General features: G+C 39.7%; 1 protein-coding gene across 9 annotated transcripts; it reads left to right on the top strand.

The window, feature by feature from the left end:
- The first annotated feature begins 1,145 nt into the window (after positions 1–1,145).
- Positions 1,146–25,034, top strand: LOC148853329 (uncharacterized). Of its 9 annotated transcripts, none has more exons than XR_016095102.1 (8): positions 1,146–1,413; positions 1,619–2,511; positions 2,604–2,728; positions 6,662–6,778; positions 22,884–22,933; positions 23,175–23,282; positions 24,548–24,599; positions 24,685–25,034. XR_016095102.1 is itself a non-coding variant. In XM_088941940.1 (6 exons), exons 2-6 carry the CDS (start codon positions 2,014–2,016, stop codon positions 24,717–24,719), a joined length of 810 nt encoding a protein of 269 aa, XP_088798066.1. In that variant the 5' UTR covers positions 1,146–1,413; positions 1,619–2,013; the 3' UTR covers positions 24,720–25,034. The 9 variants fall into 9 exon arrangements, 2 of the variants coding, with proteins under 2 accessions (XP_088798066.1, XP_088798067.1); XR_016095103.1 differs by having other exon boundaries at positions 23,175–23,290; XR_016095107.1 differs by lacking the exon at positions 22,884–22,933 and adding an exon at positions 8,367–8,440.
- The last annotated feature ends 1,821 nt before the right edge of the window (positions 25,035–26,855 follow it).

Below are 26,855 nucleotides of genomic sequence, written 5' to 3'. Positions count from 1 at the left end.
ATCTGCTGATTCGGTCAAGCTTCTTATGGAAGGAAGAGGTGAAAGAGAAGAGGAAAGGAAAGAAGAGAGAAGAAGGTCAATTAGGATTGTGTATCATAACCCTAGCCGCCAGCCCCTTATGCTATTTATAATTAACTTAAATATGAGATATTACAAAGATGCCCTTAGTAGGGCGGCAACTCAAACTAAATAGTTACAACTCTTTAAAAAATAAAAACTAATGGGCCCAAGGCCCAACAACTTCTTAATTTAAAAGAAAATAATCTAAAGACAAATCGGCCCACTCAACAATTTTATTGAGCTTGTAAGGCTGATTTGGAGATAGTTTTGGCTAATGAACAAGAAAGTTTGCCTACGGAATTTGGTGTGATTGCCCTCACCCTTAGGTGTGATTGCCTAGGGTTTTTATCTTATTTCCATCTCTTCTCTTCTCTTCTCTTGTTTCTCTATTAGTTCTTTGTTTGTGCTACACACTTAGACCTAAGTTGGTTGCAATACTAGTGCTGAATCACAAAGATCCTCCTGCATCAGATATTATAGCTGCCTCTTGAAGAAATAAGAAGATATAAATATAATTCATGAGTGTTTTGGCCTTCATGTGGTCTTGTTACAGTCATACGTTCATAACCCCTTGGGGAGAATTTTCCATCGTGCTGGAGAATGTTTGTGTTCATTGGTAGCCTCCCTACTATCGGGTGAGAAACTCCATGTAAAGAGACTGGGCCGAATGGGCCCTAACAACCTCTCTTGTAATATCTTTTATTTTATGTTGATGGGCCACACTTAATGGGCCTGTTATTTATTATTGTTTATTTCCTTTATGTAACTGCCAAGCTGGCCGCTCACTTAAGGGCATACTTGTCATCATTAATTTTTTTGATCTTAATAAAATAGGGTTAGAGGAGAATGGAGAATTAATTCGACTCTTTCTCTTACCTCTTCTCTTCGCCATCTTCTTCTCTTATACAATATTCAGATTTGTTTTATTCTACTAATCACTGAATTTAAACTTAATATTAGAGGACTGATTTACATCTCTCCATTTTAAGTGATATTGCTAAGCCCGTATATGACCGATTAATGGAGGAATACGAGAGACTAAAGACTCATGTTTCTAGCACCAGTTGCCGTGGGAAGAGGTTGTTTACCACCTAGAAAGATCATTTCTTCTCTAGTCCTAGGAAGTTTCACGGCAATGAAGATGTTTTATTTTCCTGCTTCTATGTTGGCCTTGCTTTCCAAATTCGTGTTTTTGGGTTCTCCATACGATGTGACATTGTGCGAAGCCTCTATTGTATTGCAGTTGGTATCGCATTGCTTGTGGTGAAATGTACCCATTGGACTCGTATTTCTTGGGGTACATTTATTAGTGTTTTGATGCCCTAGTTTCTTAATCAAAAGCTCGGAGTCTCGGTAACCTGCCTCGTCTTTTGTAATTAGTAGTTTGCTTTTTTGTTCTTGTGTTAACATTTCCCCCAATTGGGGATTTCTCTTGCCGGTTGCAATCTCATCAAGTGGCCATGGTCTAGATGTTGTACAGACTTTGGACCATGGTTGTGGTTGTAGGTGGGTCAATTGTGATGATAGTAAGTTATTAACTGTTGACACCCTATTGCAGCTAATTGATGATCGTATTGCCTTGGTTTCCCGTCTGTACATGGCTAGAGTAGTTGGGTGTCTTCCGATAAGCTTTGGCATGGGCCTAGAGGATGCCGAATGTGTTGAATTAAGCAAAGAGACCACTGGGTTCGAATTGCTATGCTGCTTTCCTTGTATTTTATACTCTCCTAAAGCAAAGTCATCCTCTATGTGCTCTTCCTATCGCCTAAATCGTGCGTATCATCAGCTGGGTTTGGATATGTTGCCTCAAGTGAATCATGAGGATTTCTCAATTGGTATGCATACCACTGTTCAGGGGTTGCAGAAACTTTTCCCCGATTCTACTACTTTCCCCATAGTAAATGCCATATTGGTCATGTCTCCAACAACTACAAAGGATACTGGGTAGCTCAAATGACAACATGGGAAAAATTTGTTCTTGCCCAATCTCAAAATATGGCTATTCTTCATTTATCCATAGTATCTGCTAAGGAGGCAAAGAAGAAGAGGAAGGGAGCTGCAAAGAAAAATGAAGGGTTGTCGCCCAAAAAGTCTTGTGTTGAAACTTGGCAGACCAAGTGGACGACTGTGATGAGTGATGATGAAACCTTGGAGGCACCCGCCTTGCCGCAAAGTTGGGGCGAGGTTTCATCATTAATAATTGTGGCGAGGCCACTAGTGTCTCATCCTACGAGGGCGAGGCTGGTTGAGACTCGACCAACGGCTACAAGGCCGTTGGAGAAAACGATAAGCATTCAGGGAGAAATCTCTATTGCCCCGACACCCGCCTCTGTTAATGTTGGCAAGGGGAAGGCAGTGATTGTGGATACACATGTTCCTTGTCTGAAGATAAGGTGTATTGTTAAATGCCCCTCTGACCCTATTGCCCGTGGTGGTTCATCTAAATCGAAGGTATTTTCAATTTAGAGATATTTGTATTTCTCAGTTAGTTATTTTCCTCTTTTTGGGTATAGTGTGATATTTAAGTTCTTTGTATATTGTAGGTTGAGATGATTAAATCCCAGAGTGTTATTCTGGAAGACAAACTGTGTTTATTCACGGGTTCTATGCTTGGGAACCTTATGGAAGTTGCAAGGCGTGGGAGGATTGAACATGTTATGTTTATTTGGTGATTTTCTTTTCTTTGTCTAGATTATTTCTGTTGTACTCCTTATTCTTTATTGTTTAGGTTGAGCAACGACTTGAGGAATTCAAAGAGCAACTTCGAAATGTTTCCGCTGGTGAAATTTCATCTTCAGACAATGATACCACTGAGTTGGTTAAGTCTCTAAATGAAGGCATGGGTACCGTCTTGGTTAATTTGAAGTAGTGCAACAGGATTGTGGAGAGGGTTTTGAATGATGACCCTACTCAAGCTCTTCCTGTTATTGTTGGAAATATGGATTCTATCTCCAATGTCGACGAGGTTCCTGTTGTAGATAAATCAGTTCCTGTTGATGAGCCTAGGATTGATGCTAATGACCACGAGGCCACGATTGTTCTGGAAATAACTGCTATGGAAGAGGGTGATGTTTCAAAAGATAGAGTTTCTATAGGTGAAGAAATTAAAAGGGATGACATTAACAAGGATGGTATTACTATTACCGGAGCTTCTAGTAATGAAGACATGGTGACAGAAGATATTGTATTCCAAATACGGATTCTCTAGTGGTTGACAAAGCTAGTAATAATGTTGAAGCTCAGGATATGAACCCTTTGCCTCTTGTTGTTTTTAAAATCTTGGATGCTATCAATCGAGTCATGGAGGAGAAAGATATTGCTTCTTTGGTGGTGAAGAAGTTGTTAGATAGTTTATGTATGCCCTTAGCTTCAATTCGATTTGATGTGTACTTTTGTTATTTAGTAGAAATAAATAAAGTGCATGTTTGATTCATGTTGTTTGGTTTAATTCTGTGTAAAACCCTAAAACTGGACATTTATAGAGATTCGTGTTAGTTTTAAATGTTCACAGCCGTTGGATAGGTCTGGGGAGATTTATCCTGCCAAGGCTGATGCTGGTGTGCCACCAAGTGTTGGGATGGCCTGTCTCAGCCACTAGGGTAAGACCCGAGGCACATGCAGTATAAGATTACTTGAATCCTTGAACCGGACCAAATTTCCAGTCTTGCTCTGGACCTTGGAGATAGATGGGCAAAACTGGAAAGTTACACCTGACCCCTAGACTCGATTATGACACTTCACTAGGTGTCGAATCAGACTGTCTTTGATATGCCAATCAGTGAGATCCTTAGCGGGGATCAAAACCTAGATATGTTGGGACAGTTTGAGAATTCATCTGAGTGGGTGATCATAGTGACAGGATCAGCCACTTTGTCGGACAAAGGGTAATGATCGGGAATGCACTCTCTCTGATGGAAACCAAACTGCCAGCAGTTGATTTCAATCGTTGGAATTTTGTTTTGCAAAATTAATATATTTATATTTATATGTACGGTTTCAAATTGTTTGCAAATGGTTTTAATTCCCGGGATCCATGTGAGAGGAGAGTGTGGCACTGTTCCTTGCAGCCGAGGGAGAGGTCCTCTCTTGTCGGACAGTGCTTGATCATTAAGGGCTGAGAGGTTAAGTGTAAGACCATTTAGGATAATACCTGATGGGCTAATCTTGCACCTGCCCACAGTCCCTGGGTTTTTATAAGATGGCTTGGCCCAGGGACCACTTAATGTAAGTGTTGGGCCCATAGGGTCCATATGATGGACTCAGGGGTTCGTTGAGTTTTCTCAGTGAATTCGGCTGGACCTTGTATTAAAGGCTGGGCCGAACCCATGTGGCTGGTGTGTAGATCAATGCTTGGGTCCCACGCCATACAAAGAAGCCCAACTGGGCAGCAGATTGGAAAGTAATTAGACACTGAACACTTAATGGGCCAAGAGCCCATTTCGAGGTGGGCTGATATGATCACCCATCTATGGGGCGAATCTGAGATTAATGTTAGTAAAAGGATTGGGCCTTTAGCCTTATCCACTCTTGGAGACCAAATTCAAATTAGATTTGAATATGGTAACCTCCTGATAAGATCAGGAGTAAGCTAACTTTATCTGCAGATAGGATTAAGATAATCCCCTATCCAAATACTGATTTGGATTGGAATAACTCCTCATTAGGAGGTTTCTTAATCAAGAAGAAAGGAGGAGAAACCTTAAGAGAGAGAAATCATCAGATTTCGAACCACCTTTTGAAGAGATATAAGATATCTCCTGCGAATTGGGAGAAGATCTCATTCATACTCCAGAGAAAGAAGAAGAAGCAGTTCAGCTTTTTTCGCCCTTGGAGTTCTCCTCCTGCCGCCGCCATCTTTGCAAGATTCGATCTTTGCAGAAATAGAAAGTCAAGAAATCTGTTCTTGACATTAGTCTTGCAACAAAGACTGAAAAGATTCAGTGTTTAGTGTTTCCAAAGGATTCTTGTGAAGGATCCAGTGTGTAGGACGCACCCTGCTGGTTTTGTTCCATCCACAGCTGTGTCATCTTCAGCAGGAACGGTTCTTGGTGCATTTTTTGGGCGTGAACACCAACTTTGGGAGATACTGCTTCTCCGGATCAGGTATATTCCTCCCATTTGTCTTTTGGTACAGATCTGGTTTGATTATGGTTCAAGTAGGATCCTTGAATATTGTATTCTAAATTTAGGGAATATGATTCCCAGTTGGGAGAAGGTAGGAAAATTTTTGAAATTCGCCCACCCATTCCGCAACCTTTATGGCGTCCATTAGATGGATCCTACCAATCTTTCAGAAGTTGGATGAACTACAAAGCCGGTATGCTGCTGAGGGTTTGGATGTTATCAAAGTTCCTTTGGAGGATTGCGAGGATGTGTGTCATGCAGAGCTTCAGTGTACATATTCCATCCCTCGCAATCTTCTGTCTGAAGCGAGAAAGCTGTTAGGGTTGAAAATCCACCCTTGTGTGAAATACGGTAAAATAGCTGAGTAGTATGCTTAGCACATTTGCAACTGTGTGCAAAGCTGTTTTTTCATGTCCAATGTGTTCTGCTTCAGAGGAAGATTACATGAGATGGTTGATTAGTTGTGATAGTTTGTTTAGGGCTGGTTTCCCTATTGGTGGTTTGATTGAAAGAATTGGATATATGTCCTTGATATCAGCCATTGATAGGGAGCATTCTTTTGCCCTTGAGTTTGGTAAGAAGTTAAAGGCTCGTGATGCTATTGTTAATCATCGCCTTGAGAGAAGTTTAAGGCAGAAGCTGGTGTGCTTCTTGATGCTACCCAGAAGCTAAGTGGTAACCGACAAACTGTGGAGAAGTATTACCTGAGTCTTAAGTAATTGTGGCCTTGTGTGGACTTGTATATTTTTGTCCTTTAGTTGTATGTATGTATGGAAGTTTGTAATTTTGGCCAAATTTCGCTTCGCAAAGCTAAGCTTTCCTTATGCTGTATACAATTTTTTCCCTATATTTTCTTTCATTTTCCCATTTTTAGCTAAGTAGTATATGACTTATAAAAGTTGCAGTCTCACGGGAGCAATAATTCTGCCTTGCAAGGTTATGTAAACTTTTGTATGTAATGAGATTTTTATTTGCCTCACGAGGTTTGGCTGTTATAAGGATTTCTCGTATTTTATGAGGCACAAATGCCTTTCATGTGTTAAGCATGAGTTTTTCCTTTTTGCACAAACTATTAGTTGGATTATGTGTTTGTATTTGTAGAGTGCAAGCCAAGAGTGTTTTTATATTCATTATTGCAAGGCACAGTGCCTTTGTGTTGTGTGACTGCATTTGTATGATGCATAGAGATTTTGTTTTGCTTAATCGTGTGCTTGTAAGATTTAGGAACTCTGTTTCACATGGCCTTTGTTTATGCGAGAGGTGCTGGGCCTTTGTTTTGAACAATTTCATTGTATGTGAGGTGTTTGGTTTTTATTGAACAACTTCATTGTATACGAGGTGCAAGGCCTTTTTACCCTCAACTATATATCCACTGTCTCACAACTGGAAACATGCCTCCTTTTTTAGTTCATTGTCTGCTTAGTTTTCAAACATTGGTTTTAACATGTCTTTTCTACATTTTTGGTGTTTAATGTAGCTTGACCTATGCATGCATGGACAACCTTCCTTTTTTCTTGAGTTTGATGGTGCTTCAAAAGGAAACCCTGGAAAAGCTGGTGCTGGAGTTGTACTACGAGCTGAAGATGGAAGTGTGGTATGTAATCAAACACATCTTACCCTTTTTGTTTGGAACTCTATTTTATGGTTCCATCCCTTTAGTAGCTAAGAGATGAAGGAGCAAACTAAGTCAAAATTGGATTTTTTATGTATTTTTAGATTGTGATGGGATTAGACTGAATTGTGTTGAGTTGTATTTTGTCCAGTACCAATTTAATTGCATTTGAAGTTTCTTAGCCTGTAGGTTAGTAGTTTAGCAGCTATTGTGTTCTCTAATGACAGTGGCAATTCTATGATTTCTTTCTTAGTTTTAGTAGGATTGGCCGTCTATGTTGTAGCTGTATTTAGAGCAAATGACATGGTTAGTGATATTGAAGTGATTTTTTGGCATGTTATGTGTTTGCTTAGTGGTTCCCATAAATGATATTGTGATTCTGTGTGCTCATTGAGTAGTCCTGCATTTTCCTTCTCTTTGTTTTCTTTCTATCTTCTCTCAGTTTTTGTTTGCAGTTATTTTAGAAATCAATATCTTATAATAATTGTCATAGAAGTTCAAATCAATGCCTAAAAGGATTTGAATTGAATCAGGTACATACTATTATGTTTATGAGAAAACTTGAAACTTTCTTGTTCCTGCACTTTTCGTCCTTTCGTGATTAACCATGTCCAATGGCTCCCATTTGGACTCCCGATATTGATCTTCATAACATTTTCCCAAGTTTCATGTCAAAACGCCACCTAGAATCTTACATTCTAGAATTTCTGAGTTTAGTAGTAGTTATGCTTGATTACAGAAAAAAAGGATGAATAAGACTTGCAGAAAAAATAATGGAAAAGGGGAAAGAATTGGAGAACTGTTTGTGGGTTCTAATGTAAGCCCACTGTTTGTTTTGTTTAATCGACGTAATGAGAGGGAAGTTACATAGTTGCCCTCATACAGTAAGACTTAAATAACAACATAATCGGGCCCACTGGCCCAGTAATAAAAGAATGAAGCCCATAATGAAGCCTACTATATAAACAAAAGAATATACAACAGGTGCAGTAAAGGATATAATAAGCTGCTGATCATGGATCTTAACATGTTTCTTTGCTACAGAGAAATTTTGTCCTTTTGCTTAAAATGTACTTGGAAGTTGGAACCTTGTTGCTGTGTCCCTACCAAGTTTGGTTGTCCCCTAAAAATATCCATTCCAAATCTACCTACAAAACTTTGTTGGAAAATTCAAATCCTACACATATTTTCCTAAATTTGAGACTTATTACAGTTTTGATACAAAGTTACAAACCTGTGATTCTTGCAGTTAAGTCTTGAGACCATTCCTAAAAAGGATTTCTATCTTTTAGTGTTTAACTTTTCCTAAATTTTATTTTATGTAATCAATTCCTTCACAGACTCACCCTTGAGTCATAATTTGTTGTACACCATTTAGTATCGGAGCAGGTGATCATACTTCATTAGGTTTCTAATTCTTCATCTTGTAAATATTTGGAAATTACATAAAATGTTATAATTGCACCTAGCATAAGCTTTCTAAGCTTTCGTTTTATAAAGATTTGGCAAGTACGTGAAGGTGTGGGAATTGCTTCCAATAATGTTGCTGAATATCGAGCCTTGATTTTAGGATTGAAATTTGCGCTTAAAGAAGGGATTCAATGGATTTTTGCCCAAGGAGATTCAAGACTTGTCTGTATGCAGGTACGCAGTTATTACTCACGGTTCAAATTGTCAGTTTCAGTGGAAATGTTAGTAGTCGCTCAAGATTGAACAGACACTTAAAAGGAGAAGAAAAAAAATAAGAAAAGAAGAGAGAGAGAGAGAGAGAGAGAGAGGTTTTGATAAAAGAGAGTTGGGTTGATGTGTTTAAACAGCCACCCCCCTCTTAAATTTATATACATAGTATCATACTTGTAAAATGACTGAATTGCTTACATGACAAGACAAGATAAGATAAGATAATAAAGCTGAAAAAAGGCTAATCCTAATCTTATAAAAGACTAGTCCTAATCTTATCATAAAGAACTAATCCTAATCATAACTTATTGTTGACATACGAACATTGGGGACCACCTTAGTGGGGTCCACATTAGTGTTCTCTACACTCCCCCTCAAGTTGGGAATAGATGTTTGTCATTCCCAACTTGCATAGATCTGCTTCTAACTTCTTCCTTGAAACCGCCTTGGTGAGAAGGTTTGTCAGCTGCATGTCGGAGGTGATGTATGGAAAACATACTTCTTGAGATGTAACCCTTTCTCTGATAAAATGTCGATCCACTTCAATATGCTTATTTCTGTCGTGTTGTATCAGATTATGGGATGTATTGATGGTAGCTTGATTATCACAGTACAACATGAAGGGTTTCTCATAAACAATACCTAACTCCTCAAATAATGATCTCAACCATAGGATCTCAGCTACACCGTTTGCCATGGACCTATATTTAGCTTCAGCACTGGAACGAGAAACAACATTTTGTTTCTTACTCCTCTAAGAGACAAGGTTACATCCTACAAAAGCACAATATCCAAAGGTAGATGTGTGGCTGCATGGAATTTCGGCTGATGTGTGGCTGCATGGAATTGCACAACCATGTCATCACTAAATAATTTTCCTGAATCCACTTAGCATAAGTGGGATCCTCCTTATTTGGTTCCTTCACATCTCCCAACAAATAGTTCAGTTTTCCTCTTCCCCCAATGGCCATCATGGCTGATTGGGCCCACTTTAAGTAGTTTGAACCATCAAACTTTACAGTTGTAATCTGGAAGGTGTTTTCAGTCATGCCACCTGAACCAGTCCCAATAACACCCTCCCCTTGGTGCTTGAACTCCATTCTTGGTTAGGGGTTAAGCAAAAAACACCTTCTATTTACTGTAATAATCAACCTACTGGGTCTAAAAAAACTAACGACAGTAGGTCTAGAAGCAGAAATCAGATTCAGAGAAAGAAAAAAAAATTCCAGTTCACTACATCACTGTATCAATCAGCCTACTAAATCTGAGAACTAATAGCAGTTGGCCTGGGTACAGAACTCCAAAACAAAGATCAGAGAACATAAATCTGATAGCATCCAAACTTAAAAACAAGTCTAATCTCTTATCCAGACAAATTAAGCTATCCTTGTTGCTGCCCTCAAGAAGGAATAAGACCTTACCCAGGAATTTCTGAGAAAAAAAAAACTTGATCTTGATTCAAAAAATTCTTGCTGAAATTCTGACCGCCAACTTCAGTTTGCTCAAAACTGATCTTGATTCTGATAAACCCGAGAAACTTCTGAAACAGAACTAATCTCGAAGAAAAATTTTCTTGATCGCCAACTTCAATCTTGATGAGAGAACCAAAAAATCTGATTGGCACCTCCAATCTTGACCAAAGACCTAACCTTGATCACTTAATTCTTCTCTGATTCTTCCTGATTCAAAGGAGCACTTTCCAATCCTTGGACAGTTGCTCAAGACTTCTTGTAATCTCCAAGAATCAATCGAATGAGAAACCCTAGATCGAATGCTCTGATACCAAGTAGTTGCTCAAGATTGAACAGACACTTAAAAAGAGAAGAAAAAAAATAAGAAAAGAAGAGGGAGAAAAGAGAGAGAGAGAGAGAGAGTTGGGTTGATGTGTTTAAACAGCCGCCCCCCCTCTTAAATTTATATAACATAGTATCATACTTGTAAAATGACTGAATTGCTTACATGGCAAGACAAGATAAGATTACAAGATAAGATAAGATAAAGCTGAAAAAAGACTAATCATAATCTTATCCTAATCTTATAAAAGACTAGTCCTAATCTTATCATAAAGAACTAATCCTAATCATAACTTATTGCTGACATACGAACAGTGGGGACCACCTTAGTGGGGTCCACATTAGTGTTCTCTACAATGTTTGCCTTCAAGAAATAGGAAACATGTAAGTAGTGCTAGAGTTGTCATGTGAAAAATATTGTCAAATGAATGGAAACAAGATGTAGTGAAATAGTTGGAAAAAATTTAATTGTATTCCAGAAAGAGGCAGAAAAGCATAATATGCGTTTATCTTTTGTTATCATTATTAAATACCTTGTAATACGGATAAGGTGTAATATGGCCACATGTAGTTTTTGGTAGACAAGTTGCTCCCTCTTGGCAATAAATCCGATTGAAATATGAGGAAGTAGAGAAGAGAGAAAAGGAGAAGAAAGAAAGGAAGAAGAAAAGGTTTGGAGCAATAGAACAGTGCTGGCGGCGCCAGCTTCTGTTATATTATATAGGGCGACAGAAATAAGAAGGGAAAAGACCCTTGTGCCCCTGTTGTAAGAGAGTACAATAACAAAAATAACAAAAACTAAAAAAACGCTTTAACTAGCCAAACATACCCTAACACAAATATCTAAATTATTTCAACACTCCCCCTCAAGTTGGAGCATAGATGTCAATCATGCCCAACTTGTCACACAAATCATTGTGCCGCACATGATGAAGACCTTTGGTGAAGATATCTGCAAGTTGTTCTTCTGAGCTGACATATGGAGTACACACTTCTCCATTTACAAGTTTCTTTCTAATAAAATGCTTGTCCACTTCAATGTGTTTCGTCCTATAATGTAGGACTGGATTAGTAGCAATATTGGTGGCAGTTTTATTTGTGTGACAAGTTGGGTTTTTTACTTCGTCCTAACACAGTAGCAATACTGTGTTTCGTCCTAACACAGTAGAGTGACATAGGATTGCTCACTGCAAAACCTAGTTCACCTTACAGATTTCTTATTCACATGATTTCAGCAACCCCATGAGACATCGTTCTATATTTTGCTTGAGCACTAGATCTAGCCACCACACTTTGTTTTTTACTTCTCCATGTGACCAGGTTTCCCCCTACAAAGGCACAATACCCACTGTAGACTTTTGGTCATCAACTGTTCTTGCCCAATCAGCATCAGTATATACTTCCACCTTTAAGTGTCCATATTTCTGGAACAACAAATCAGCTTCGGGAAACTTCTTGAGGTATCTAAGGATCCTCTCTACAAATTCAAAGTGAGTTGTCCTAGGATTGTGCATGAACTGACTAAGGACACCCACTACATAAGCAATATCAGGCCTGGTCATAGACAAATACAAGAGTCTCGCTACGAGTCTCTGGAACTTCTTCACATCTTTCAAAAACTCTCCCTGATTGTCTCCCAGCTGATGATTAGATTCAATTGGTGAGTCAATTGGTTTTACCCCCAACTTGCCTGTATCTTTTAGATCTAGTACATATTTCTGTTGGGAAATAAAGATGCCCTTGTGAGAGCGGGCAACTTCAATTCCAAGGAAATAACATAAGGGGCCTAGATCTTTCACCTCAAATTGAGTGGCTAAGAATTTTTTTAGTCTCCGTATTTCTGCCTCCCAATCTCCTGTGATCACTATGTCATCCACATACACAATAAGAGCTGCAATTTTCCCTTCACCTCTTTTCACAAATAGAGTGTGATCTGACTGGCATTGTTTGAACCCCATCTGTCCATTCTAGTTTAGATAAAGCTTTTGCCACATTCTTAGGAATGGGGACACTGTCCACAGAAGAGATGAATGCACGGAATGAAGATAAAATGTGATATAGGACACAAAATTAGAGATAGGATGATTAGTGGTACAAGATCTAGCACCCTTTCTCTTAGCAATAGGAACATCAAGATCATTGATGAGAGGGGAATCGACATTGAGAGGAACAGGCATATCAATAGGAGCAAGTGTACCTGGCTGATGAGACGGATCTACCTCTAGCGAATCTGTTGATGTTGGTTGCATAGTGTCAGGTTCCACGGCTCTTGAACTCTGTTGGATTTTATGGCGACGATGAAATACCCGGAATGGAGGAGGATCGGGTAAAGGAGGTAGTTGAGTTTGAGTCGCCTGTTTCTCCTCAACCCTACTCTCCCCCTGAGGAGAAACCGAGAAGAAATGTTGATTCTCATAGAATGATACATCAATGGAGACATAGTACTTGCGAGAGGTAGGATCATAGCAGCGATACCCCTTTTGAGATAAAGCTTACCTCGAGTATCAAGGAAAACACAAGGAATAGCCCGAGGATCAAGCTTACCTCGAGTAGGGGACAAGTTATGGACAAAGCAACGACACCCAAAAACATGCATCGGAATGGTGGACAATGGAGCTATAGGAAACAGAAGCTGCTGTGGGGCCTTATACTCTAGTAACCGAGATGGCATACGGTTGATGATGTATGTAGCACACAAAACTGCATCCATCCAAAAATGTTTTGGCACATTCATATGAATTAATAAGCCACGAGCTACTTCGAGAAGGTGACGGTTATTTCGTTCAGTAACACCATTTTGTTGGGGTGTCTTGGCACAAGAACTTCGCTAAAGTGACCCACTTGAAGCAAAAAACTTAAATAGGCTTGACTCTCATTGGACAAACTCATGGACTCTGTAGTCACAAGACCAGTTTTATTCTCCAACACGTAGAGATCATCCACCATGCTTCCTCTAGCAATCGTCTCCCCCGAGGCCAAATCCTGAAACACACATGAAGACGAAAAAAAAGTGAGTGAACAGTTCAAGGAGTGAGTTATACTACTAATGGACAACAAATTTATAGGTAATTTCGAAACATGCAGTACATTAGAAAGGGTAAGGCCAAGTGGGAGAGGTATGGTACCTTCGCTAGCTATGGTAGAGAAAGAACCATCAGCTAGTTTCACCTTATCTCTCCCAGAGAGAAGGTTATATGTTTGAAATAAATTTGACTTACCGGTCATGTGGTTTGAGGCTCCGGAGTCAATAACCCAAGGAGAATTAGTGGTATGAGATGACACATGGAATGCTGTGGCAGCGTTACCTGATGTAGGTGCGAAAGAGGTAGAGGGAGTAGGACTAGAATCCATCTGGTGAAGAGTCCTACCATACAATTCCAAATGGTCATGAAAGGAGTTGATAATTTCTTCCTTAGGGTCAGAACTGGGATGCCTCTCCTGAGTTACCAATGGACTAGTCTCTGGCGACGCCATATTAGCTGAGCTATACTTTTTCTGATTCTGCTGGCTTGGTTTTTTGCCCCGATCTGGTGTTGACTTTTACCCAAATCCTGTGCCCATTTAGGTTTTCCATTGAGATCCCAACATGTATCTCTAGTGTGTCTTGTCTTCTGACAGTGAGTGCACCAATGTTTACTCTTATCATTTGTTCTCTTCTGAGAGTCACCTTCTTAAAAGCACCTCCGACATTTGTATCTGAATTTCCCCGGACAGCTTGGGCAACTGACTCCCCCTCTACACAATTCATCACACTTCTACTCTCTTCTGATTGCACTAAGGCATACACCTTCTGAATTGATGGCAAGTCTTTACTACCCAAGATCTGCACCCTGATGGACTCATATGAAGGATTCAGCCCTAGGAGGAAGACAAAGACCCGTTGCTGAGATACAAGTGACTTATACGCCTTTGCATCTTCATTACACTTCCAATTCACATTATGGTAGTGATCAAGTTCTTTCTATATCGATGTCAAATCAGAATAGTACATCGAGAGACTCCTCTCCCCCTGTTTGCAAGTAGAGGATTCAGCTTGCAGTTGGTATATCTTGGCATAGTGTCTCTGCTCTGAATAGGTGGACTTTGCTTGTTCCCATATCTCACAAGCAGTTTCAGCCCACATAAAAGTCTTCCTTACCTGTGGCAGCATGGAAACCAAGAGCCATGGCATCCCCATACTATTCTCTTGGTTCCACCTATTCATATTCAGCATTTCCATTCTTCGGTTCCTTCACTCTCCCATTGATGTATCCTATTTTCCCTTAGCAGTGATGTAGAGTTTTATTACCCTAGACCACTCGAGGTAGTTCAGACCATCAAAGGGAATAACAGCCATGGGGAAATTCATATCCATTCCCTCACTCACTCCATTGTGGCGCCCTTAAATCTCTGAAGTAGCGGAATTCTCAGACGACATGGTAAACACAAGGTTTTTTATCTAAACTCTCAACTTAGGATCCCTCCTTATATCGACCAAAGCTCCATACACAACAATTCAGTTATGGACTTAATTTGAGCACAGAAAACAGCACCAATTTCCAAAGAAGTAGTATGAGGAGACTGATTTTCAGATTTGCATGAAGAACAGGCCCAACCTACTGGTTTTCCTGTAAGTTCCACCACAGCATTAATCAATAAGAGAGATCCTATCACACTTGAAATCTGACTAACGAGCTGAGAAAACTGGTCATATATGACCTACAGTCACCTTTTCATAGGTACAGGATCACACGATCCAACAAATAAAAAATATAACCCTCACAAAAGTCTGTCGACATTCAGTGGTTTGGATTCATTTGTTCTCCACTTGGTACACGACCAAGGAAAGAAATAAAAGAAGAAAGAAACTTTAGGGTTGTACTAGTTGCAGATCTGATTTGATCAGCCCAGATTCAGTCCTCTGTTCCGCCCAGATTCAGCAACTTGAAGAGAAAAAAAAACTTGGTCGCCCAGATTCAACAGCCTTGCTCTGACACCATCTTGGCAATAAATCCGATTGAAATATGAGGAAGTGGAGAAGAGGGGAAGAAAAGAGAAAAGAAGAAAGAAAGGAAGAAGAAAAGGTTCGGAGCAATAGAACAGTGCTGGCGGCGCCAGCTTCTATTATATTATATAGGGTGGCAGAAATAAGAAGGGAAAAGACCCTTGTGCCCCTGCTGTGAGTACAATAACAGAAATAACAGAAAATAAAAAACGCTTTAACTTGCCAAACAGACCCTAACACAATAACTAAATTATTTCAACACTTCCTATATAATGGACTTGATGCACTCCCATATAAAGAAAGGAGTGTCTTTACATGGTATTTTGTTTGTGTTGTGCCTTTCATCTTTTTATTTGGGTGTGATCCATCTTTTAAATGGCATATAAAAAATCTTGATGCTATGGATTGTTTAGTGCAATTTTCTCAAGAATAGTTTCTCTTTTTTTCTTGACATTGACAAGCACCAAAATTTCATTCTTTCATTTATTAGTTATAAATAGAATATGCAATGGATTATACAGACAGTGGAGAGCATAGAGTACCACCCTCCCCCCTCTCTAATTGCAAGACAACCCAAAAGAATCAATTCCTGAGTACCCCTTGCTCTGCAAAGTTATCAGCCATATTATTTACTGATCTCAAGAATAATTACTGTCAAGTTGTATGATATCAATTACTCCCGAAAAAGATCTCAAAAATGGAGGCAGAAGGGAAATTTGTGGTGGAAATTAATGTCTTTACATGTACTCCCATAGTGTGAATGGTTAAAAGTTTTCTCCTTCATGAGAAAAGGGCAGCCCAGGGATCAAGTCCCACCAATGTGGGGTCTGGGGAGGGACAGATGTATGCAGCCTTACCCGTGCATATATACAGAGAGTCTGTTTCCAAGATTTGACTAATATTCATGAGCAAAAGTTTATTTTCTGGGCTTGCTTTTGACTAATATTCAATTCTAAATTTAAAGTTTTGTGCTTCTAATGATTTTGCATCTTTTCAGTTCTGTTCTTTTTGGTTTTTATTGTGCACATACATTCTGTTTCTTGGTTATTTTAATTAATTGTTTTTAGGGCCCTTGGCTTTGAATTTATTTGTTATAATAAAATATTTATGTTGCCAAATCTCCTAGCATGAAAATTTGATACAATTAAGAAAAATCAAACAGCAGTTGAAGCTCATTTCATTGATTGAGATGTGTTGAAGTTTGACCTGCCCTAGAATTCTGTCTTGTTCGTTGACTGTAAAGTAAACAGCAAGAAGTAGGAGAGGAAAGAAGAAGAAAGAAAAGAGAGAAGGGCTGGTTCGAATTAGAGAAAAAAGTTATCCTTAGATTCGGCCAGACCTGTTATTATATTATTAACTTATTGGAAAAGACTTAAGTGCCCTTCTTTAAGTAAGAGGCACTCGAACTAACATAACAGTACACATCAACATTCTCAACAAGTACAAAGACCGAAATATCCCTTCACTAACACCACTAACACTCCCCTCAAGCTGGTGAGTATATATCATATAATCCTAGCTTGTTACATATGTAGTCCACTCTCCCCCGACTCAAACCTTTTGTAAACAAGTCTACCCATTGGTTTCCCGTACTAACATATGCAGTTTCTATCACCCCATTCAACACCTTCTCTCTCACAAAATGACAGTCAACTTCGATGTGCTTGGTTCTTTCATGAAACACCGGATTGGAAGAGATATGAACCGCTGCCTGATTGTCACAATAGAGCTTCATTGAAGTACTGATGTCATATCCTATCTCTTGTAGAAGGTTCCTCAGCCACACTAATTCATAAGCAGTATGTGCCATGGCCCTATATTCTGCTTCTGCACTGCTTTTGCCACAACTGTTTGCTTCTTACTTTTCCACGTTACCAGGTTACCCCCCAGAAAGGTGCAATAGCCTGTGGTAGATCGTCTATCAGACATAGAACCTGCCCAATCAGCATCGGTGTATCCTTCTACTACCAGTTTTCCACCACTCCTGTACAGCAAACCACGACCAGGAGCTCCTTTCAGATACCTCACAATCCTTAGCACTGCATTCCAATGTGGGACCAAAGGTTTCTGCATGAATTGACTCACCACACTAACCGCAAATGAAATATCTGGCCGATTAATAGTTAGATAGTTTAGTTTGCCTACAAGTCGTGGGTATCTGCTAGGGTCTTCAAATACTTCACCTATATCACTACTCAGCCTCGTATTTGTTTCCATAGGTGTCTTAGCCGGTTTAGTACCCAACAACCCTGTTTCTTCCAGTACATCAAGCACATATTTCCTCTGACACAAATTAATGCCATGCTTAGATCTTGCTACCTCTATGCCCAAAAAGTATTTCAACTTGCCAAGGTCCTTTGTCTGAAAGTGTTCCTGTAGGAATGCCTTCAATCTGTCAATGCCCATTTTATCATTCCCAGTCACAACGATATCATCCACATACACCACCAATATTATTTTGCCTGTCGAAGAGTCAAAACTGAAGACAGAGTGATCAGCTTGGCACTGTTTCATACCAAACTTCTTGACCACCTCACTGAACCTATCAAACCATGCTCGAGGGGACTGTTTAAGTCCATAAATAGCCTTCTTAAGTCTGCATACCTTACCATCCTCCCCCTGAGCAACAAACCCTGGTGGTTGTTCCATGTAGACCTCCTCGAGCAAATCACCATGCAAAAAGGCATTTTTGATATCTAGCTGATGGAGAGGCCAATCATACATAGCTGCAAGGGAGATGACGACACGAACTAACCCTATCTTAGCAACTGGGGAGAATGTCTCTGTGTAGTCAATGCCATAGGTTTGGGAGTACCCTTTGGCAACCAGCCGCACCTTCAGGTGCTCAACACGACCATCTGGCAAGTACTTAACACTATACACCCACTTACAACCGACAGCCTGCTTCCCAGGAGGAAGAGCGGTGAGATCCCAAGTGTGATTATGATGCAGAGCAGATAGCTCTTCTTCCATAGCACGGCACCACTCTGGAGAGGTAAGGGCTTCCTGGACATCCTTAGGAACAACCACGGAGGATAACAAAGAGATGAACTGGCGATGGGAGGCGGAGAGGTGGGTAAGTGAAACAAAATTGGAAATAGGGTGAAGGGTGCAAGTACGTTTACCTTTCCGGAAGGCAATAGGAAGATCTAGGTCGGAGGCTGGTGTCGGAGCTGGAGCTGGATCTATCGACGGTGATGAAGTTGGAGGAGCTACAGCCGGTACACGCGGGCGATGTGTATACACGTGACGGATGGGTGGACGGTCAACAGACGGTGGCACCGGAGGCAAGGACGTAGGCATGACTGGAACCAGAGGAGGTGGATCAGCCATAGGAAGAGAAAGAGGAGGTGGTGATGTGGAGGAAGCAGCAGCACCGGACCCCACGATGAACGGAGTAGACTCGAAGAATGTAACATCAGCACATACCAAGGAACGACGGGAACCGGGATGATAACACTTGTACCCTTTCTGAGTTCGGGAATAGCCAAGGAAGATACACTTCAGGGAACGTGCATCTAACTTGTCAGTCTTGGGACCCAGATTATGAACGAAGCAAACACACCCAAATACCCGAGGAGAAAGCGGAAACGGAGACATGTTGGGGAATAAGACACTAAAAGGAGAATGACCATCTAGGATAGATGTGGGCATCCGATTAATTAAGAAACAAGAGGTGAGCATTGCATCGCTCCAAAAGGTTTTGGGAACATTCATGTGGTGCATGAGGGAGCGTGCCGTTTCTACAAGATGGCGGTTCTTTCTCTTAGCAACCCCATTTTGTTGCGGAGTGTAGGTACATGAAGTTTGGTGTATAATGCCATGTTGGTCCAAGTATTATTGAAAAGATGAAGACAAGTATTCACGACCATTATCAGAACGGAAAATTTTGATGTGAACGCCAAATTGATTGCGGATCTTAGCATAAAATTTCTAGAAGATGGCAAATAATTCACTTCTTTCTTTCATTAAATAGAGCCACGTCATTCTTGAATAGTCATCAACAAAAATAACAAAATATCTGTATCCATTATATGACATCACTTTATAAGGACCCCAAACATTTGAATGAATTAAAGAAAAAAGACTCGACACACGGTTATCGACCCTAGAACGAAAGGGAACACGATGGTGTTTCCCAAATTGACATGAATCACAATCTAAAACAAAAAGTTGACTCAATGAAGGGACTAAGGACTGCAACACTTTCAGCGAAGGATGACCAAATCTACAATGCCACTGGAGAGGACAAATGGATGACTAAAGGGCCGTGGACGTTCTTCCACCACCATCAAGATAATACAGTCCACCGACTTCATGCCCTCCACCAATCTTCATCCCCGTCTTGAGATCCTGAAAAACACACATAGAAGGGTAAAATGTGATGGAACACTTAAGGGATTTGGTCAGCTTACTAACAGACATAAGCTTAAATGGAAGCTTAGGTACATATAAAACAGAGGATAGGGATACGGGGTCTAGGTCAACATTACCAACACCACAGATAGATGATGTGGAGCCATTAGCAAGGGTAACAGATTGTGATGTTGAACAATGAGTGAGAGATGAAAACACACCTGGAGTTCCCGTCATGTGATCGGAGGCTCCAGAGTCAATAATCCAGGGGTTGGGTGTGGATGCCAAACAAGCCATACCTGAGTGTGCAAAGGTAGTTGTGTTCTGCTGCGACTTGGATTGAACAAACCTTTCATACTCATCCCGAGGAACACTCACCATCTCCTTACCTGGACCATCTGAGGGAGTAGAAGGCATCGGGTCAGCTGACCGGTTCTCTTGTCTAGAGCTGAAACTAGTGTCACTAGTCATGGCATGGTTGGCCCACGTCGAGGGAGAAGCATGTAAGTCATAGCAGTAGTTAATAGTATGTCCATCCAAACCACAATGAGTACACTTCCGTGGACCCGAGCCACGTCCTCTACCACGAGCTCCCCCTGAATCTCTGCCTCCAGTACGACCACCACCACGGATATGTGTAGATCCACCACTACCACTCCTGCCAGGCTGGGCTCCTCGAGCCCCACTTCTGCCACCTCGACCTCTCGACACTGCAAATGCTGATTTATCTGAGACATTAGAATCCCTAGATCCAATGGAAGCCCTCCGAAGACGAGCAAACACCCTCTAAAGATGGAAGAGCAGATCCCCCTAGTATCTGGGCTCGTACTGGTTCATACTCAGACTTCAGCCCCACTAGAAACCGTGTCACATCAAGCTGTTCTCGCTGTTGCTGTTGAACTTTGACATCAGAAGTGAGAGGATGGTAGACATTTAACTCATTACGGATATTCCTCACACTGGCATAGTACTCCTCAAGGCTCTGATTTCCCTATTGCAGATTGAAGTATTCCTGATACAGTTGATATACCCTAGTGGTATTATCCTAACCTGAATACCGTTTCTTAGCATGATCCCACACCTCTTTGGCTGTGTCAAGAAACATGAAGTTCACACTGATTCTGGGTTCCATACTGTTCCACAACCATGTAATGATCTGTGCATCTTCCTGTTCCCAGTCTTCATACTCTTGAGAATTAGCGGGGGGTTTCTCCTCTCTTATGTGCTTCACTTTCTTCTTCGCCTTCAGAAAAACCTCTACAGACTTGGCCCAAGGGACATAATTCTCTGCATTCAGTTTAATGGAGGTCATTTGGACATTCAGGTAGTCAGTAGATATCATGACACTAGGTTTACTATCACTGTTATCTGCCATTGCCGAACTCCCTTATCACTGAATTCTGAGCACTACACACTGCACACTACACACAGACACTTCATCGAAATCTGCACACTGACTTCAACAGTAATAAATGCTGAGAACTGCAACACCACAAACCCTACTCACCGAAATCTGTACACTGATTTCAGCAGTATTAAATGCTGAAAACTGCAACACCACAAACCCTACTCACCGAAGTCTACACACTGATTTCAGCAATCTCAAATGCTGAAAACCACACTTGTAACACCACAAACCCTAATCCACAGCTACCGGAAGTTTCACCATTAAGTAGACACTATTTCCCTTCGAATCACACACAAACCAGAATAAACCCTAGCATACTGCAATCTGAAAACCCATCATACGAACTGTACTACACCTCTCATGTATTCCATAACAGAAAATATGCATAAAAAAACTTTACCTCATCGCCTGAAGGCCAATTACACGAAGGACTGAGACACCACTGCACCACACGTACCAGCCCTAACTAGGGCTTAGAAACCACAGCAACCAATCACCAACGACACAATCGGAGGCATAGGAACCTCCTAGGGAAGAGGACGATCACTCCTTTTCAGCCCTTTTCCCAGTCTCCAACTCACAGCTGAGAAACCCAAGATTAACCCTAATTCGAATGCGCAGAAGACAGAATTCTAGCAAGTCTGATTTGTTTAATCTTGCTCTGATACCATGTTGAAGTTTGACCTGCCCTAGAATTCTGTCTTGTTCGTTGACTGTAAAGTAAAGTAAACAGCAAGAAGTAGGAGAGGAATGAAGAAAGAAAAGAGAGAAGGGCTGGTTCGAATTAGAGAAAAAAGTTATCCCTAGATTCGGCCAGACCTGTTATTATATTATTAACTTATTGGAAAAGACTTAAGTGCCCTTCTTTAAGTAAGAGGCACTCGAACTAACATAACAGTACACATCAACATTCTCAACAAGTACAAAGACCGAAATACCCCTTCACTAACACCACTAACAAGATGGAATTAGCTTCTATTTTAGAATTTGAACTTTCTGGAAATATTTCACTGCTGTTTCCCCTCCTTACTAGACTTGCCTGTCATGAAAAATGTCTTCATACAATGCCCACATGTGGTGCCTAATCTTAACTTTGTTAGGAGATAATGCTTGTCCATAAGGTTGTCACAGTTCATTGTAGAGAAGGTAGACACTAATGTTTGTCTCACTTTTACAAGCATTTTGCTTCAAGCTCTTAGCATGATGTTGAATAATTTGTTTTTCCTTTTATGGCGTTATTTTTTTTTCCAGGCAGTTGATTTTCAGATTGAAGGGAAGATCTGATCTTGTTGCAGTGTATATTTTTAGAAATAATTCTTTTGCTATGTTTAAGATCCATCTTTTGATAAGCTACATTCTATATTGATTCTACCACCACTGTTACTATCATAAGGCAGTCTGTGCAGTCTGATTTTATCAATTTGTAACTGGATTATGCTTTCTAGCTTTGTTGAAATCATTAGTGAACTAACCAGTAGAACATGAATTGGTCTAATTCCATGTTTATTTGTGTAGGCACTTGTATTATGTGTGGTTTGTTTGTTAACTTGATGCTTTAACCAGTCCTTTGACATTATCCATATAGCTGTAGAGTTTTGAAGTTGGACGCCCTCTACTTAATTTCAATGTTGATTCATCAACTCGCCCTTGTGAGTCTGCTTTGTTCCTATGTCATGCCTATCCCAAGAGCTCTACCAAACAAAGAGCCTTAATTTTGATCTGGAGCTAAAACTAGCAGCAAACATTAGAAGTTTAGAACCTATGGTAGACGGATACATATAAAAGGGTGCCATATCATGTTAGATTCTTCAAGTTATAGTGTAAATTCTGTTCCTGTCACCTTGACAGCCATGTTTAATTGTGTAGGTTGCATGTATTCTGGATCTGCAAGCAGGAGATTGGGAACAAATCCACCAGTTCTGTATTCTTGATATTAGTTCTGATCCTTGAAAATGTTCTCTTTATATTAAAAATAAGAGTGCCATCTTTATCCTTAATAAAAATAACAATACTTGGTAATATCTTAGGCACTAAATTGTGTAAAGCAGCATATGTTTTTTGTAGATTCGTTATATTTTCTTCCCAGTTGGTATTTGTTTGATCAGAAAATATGTTGTATTTTGTTTATTCCCATACTGAAGATGCTTCAATGAACAGGTTCAGGGTCAATGGAAGGTCAAGAATCCCAACATGATTAACTTGTGCAAGGAAGCCAAGAAACTAAAGGATAAACTTCATTCTTTTGCGATTAATCATGTTTCCAGGGTATCTATGTATATTTCCTTGTAGAATTTATTTGACACAGTTCTTTAATAGAAGTCGATTGTTTTCATTTTCTGGCAACTTTAATTTTTCTTGCTTTGTTTATTTCATGGATAAAATATTTTGTGACTTGAATTAATATTTGCTGAAGCACACGCAAAAATAAGTTCTTCATTTGGGAACCATTATTATAGTTCTTACATTTTCCCTTGGACTGTTTTTCTACGTGCATGCTTTAGGCACAAAAAATATGGTTCATTAAGTTATATGATAGATGTCCAGGTCATAGCCATGGTAAGATGGTTGCCTAAGGTAAAAACATATAGAATATCTAAATGTTCACTCAACTGAGCACATTTTTTTTAATGGATCACATGAAGGTTCATCCATTCACTGTATAGAACCATATCTTGATAATGCAGTGCATAACTTTTAGGATAGGCCTAGGCATGAACTTAACATGTTTGCAATTTTGCATCATTATTGAGTGGTGGTTCCAGCTTTCCAAGGTCTTGGGAGGGGTAGACTGGATACAGATCCGACCTTTGGCTTTTTTGGCACAAAGTACCCACTAAAATAATTGGAACGTCATTCTCACACTTGTCATCCTAAATTTTACCTTTGCATCAAGCAATGACCCCTTGAACTTGAAACATGTTATTCGTTGAGTGTATTTGGAAAATGGTTTTGTTCCTACATCCAATGTCACAAACCCCTATTGGCAAGAAAAGCTCAACATGGTCACTAGGGTCTAGGAGGAGATACATAATTACATATATTTTAGAAACAACCTGCTTGCTTGAGGATATGTGTTCCTTTGATATTCTTAGATAACACCAAGAAACTTGTAATCATCCTTGCTTGTCCAGCCCTGATCAGTCATGGGTAGAATATTAATGTGATGTAGTTATGATGTTGTAGATCCTTGTTTGCTTGTATTTGCACAGTTCAAAATCCCTTACTGTGCCCATGATGCTGGAAACATGCAAACCGTGTTATAAATCAGCTAATCAACTGTTAAATATGAACCTTTTCTCCTTAGTATTACATTTCATTTATGTTCTTTTTTATAGTTAAAATTAGTTAGCATACTGCCATCGACATCATTAGTCAAGAATGTAATCAATGAATAAACTTTTTCCAATTTCATCTTGTCAAAACTGATTTCTTTTCTGAGTGTTTCTATGTATCTGTTTTTTATTTGTTTTCCTTGTTTGTTCTCCACTGGTTACTGACTCATCTGACGCATTCCACTATTCCTACCAAAGGACTTCAACTTGGCCGCCGATGTCCAAGCAAATTTAGCAATAAATCTTGAGGGTGATGCCTCCAACTTTTAAATTGTTTCTTCTAGTCTGTGTTATTCATTGATTCCTGAACATTGTTTGTATCTCTGTATTTTTAGATGGTGAGGTTGAAGAGGAGTGCGACAAAAAGTAGCTCGATCGGGTTATCAATGTTACTGGATTAATGGTTAGCTGAAGTGCAAATGAGACATTTCGGAACTCAAACACGTTGACCCTTCTAGAGTTTCATCTGAAGTGGAAATTTGGATGATCGTCTGGGTCGTCTAGAAAGCTGTATCAAGTATCAACAGGTTGTGGGCGTCGGTATTTGATGTCTGTGCTGGGACTTAGGAGTGTGTATATTTTATGCATGAGGGATCTACCCCATATCAGCCACTTGTACCCAACTATATATTAATGTTTATGATACTTTGTTCCGTTGTGTGCTTAAGATAAGTATGGAGATTTTCTCTCTCTCTCTCCACCCAATCAAGGGTTTCGGTGACAATGCTGGCTGACACCTGCAAAGTGGCTAATGTCGTGAATAATGTCATCTCACCAATAAGAGTTGAGGCTGCGCCATGGCTCATTGGAAGGAAGTAGGTGTTTATTTTTGTTTAAGCTGTCAAGTGCTGCACCTGCAATGAACCAGCCCCAGTTTAGATTTTTTGGATGAATGACAATGCCTCAAAGGTAAAGCAAGAGCATATACTTTGTAGAGAGGAAACCATCGATAGTCCAGTATAAAAGTGAGAAGGCCTAGGTTTGGTTTCATTCATCATTCACGTTCCAAAAGAGAATGGACACAAGCGTTTGGAATAAAGTTAAGGGAGATTTATTGGAGACACAAACAAGCGAACATGTTCCAAAGCTGTTCATCTTTAGCATCTCTCTACTGACATCTGTTTGGTTTTGGTGATATTACTGTTTTAGTACTATGCAAATGTAATGCAGTCAACCATCCTTCTTGTTACGCACTGCTGCTGCTTTCTGGTAATCTCTTGAGGAGAAAATGAGTTCAAATCAGCTCCCCACCAGATTGCCTCCCATAACGTCCCACAGCACATCCCCGCCTTGTATTGTGAACATCTCCTAATGATGACATCATCATTGGGAGATGTTCTCAATACATGACTTGAATGTGCTGTGGGACGTTGTGGGGGGCTGATTTGCTCTCGTGAAAAATTCTTCTGTTGGTTTCCGGTTTCCTCCCTTGTTTTACAGTTTCAATTTCATGCTGAAGTTGAAGTTTAACAATTTGGAAAATCTTGGATGGTTTTTCCATAAATAAGGATATAATCATTTAACACTCATAATTCATCCATTGGTTACATACACAGCGTAATGAGCAGCTGATCCTGAGTGCAAGTGGTAAAGCTCATGTCAAAAGTGATTTCCAATTTTTGCCGCTCTCAGATTTTAATCCACCTCCTAAATCCTATTTCTTCTTTCTTCATAGTTCTCTACACTTTTCCCCCCTTATATCCATCCCCAACGTCCGTCTTCCCTAACTCACATTTTACACCTCTCCTTTATTTTGGCATCAAATCTAATTATTTTGTTTGATCATTTATAAGATACCCAATTCCTTTTGGTTCTATAACTTGCTTCATGGCAAAACATGTATATTTTAAGCATGTTGTGCATTCTAAGAGCTGTCTATATGAGATAAGGCATGAATGATGATGAGTGATGATGATGCATATTTTGAAGAATCGACCCCGTATAGTTGGGATAAGGCATGTATGATGGTGATAATGGTGTATATTTCAATAGGTTGAGTTTAGTTTCGGAAAACATCAAAATCTTGCATATCAAATGTGAGCCAGAATTCAATTACATATCAGTAATCTCTCTCGTAGATGTATGTTAAATTTATAGGAAGGTGTTTTTAATGCTATCTTAGAGATTGTATGTAAAGGGTTTGTTTGTCTAACATCCCACTTCAAATGCAACACACCTTTAAAAACCCAATAAACATTAATTTAATATTTTAATAAAAATAATTATATATTTTATACTTGAATGCTTTAAAATACATTATAATGCAAATCAACACCAAATATTGTGATGAATTTCAAAACCTACAATTTCAAACATTCAAAGGCGCAATAAATTAGAACACACCCACATTTTAGGAAGAATGATGATTTAGCTTAGGGCCAGAATTTGCAGGCTAAAAGTATATTTGGTGTAGGTGCTAGCTCATAATTGATGCTAATTTACGGGTGGATATAGGTGCATAGAGTGTGGGTTTTGACCTTTTGAATGTTTATACCTCTGTAATGAA

This window comes from Nelumbo lutea, chromosome 4 (assembly GCF_056320005.1).
Source record: "Nelumbo lutea isolate HS-2025 chromosome 4, American lotus-T2T, whole genome shotgun sequence".
NCBI classification, from domain to species: Eukaryota; Viridiplantae; Streptophyta; class Magnoliopsida; order Proteales; family Nelumbonaceae; genus Nelumbo; species Nelumbo lutea.
This window is presented reverse-complemented; position numbering and strand designations above follow the sequence as displayed.

What these genes read in the sequence shown, in the direction of transcription:
- LOC148853329 (XM_088941940.1), top strand. Translation starts at nt 2,014, where the DNA reads ATGACAACATGGGAAAAATTTGTTCTTGCCCAATCTCAAAATATGGCT. An exon ending in GAGCTGAAGATGGAAGTGTG is followed by an intron (nt 6,779 to 23,174) that starts GTATGTAATCAA and finishes TTCAATGAACAG; the next exon opens with GTTCAGGGTCAATGGAAGGT. An exon ending in TTTAGCAATAAATCTTGAGG is followed by an intron (nt 24,600 to 24,684) that starts GTGATGCCTCCA and finishes CTGTATTTTTAG; the next exon opens with ATGGTGAGGTTGAAGAGGAG.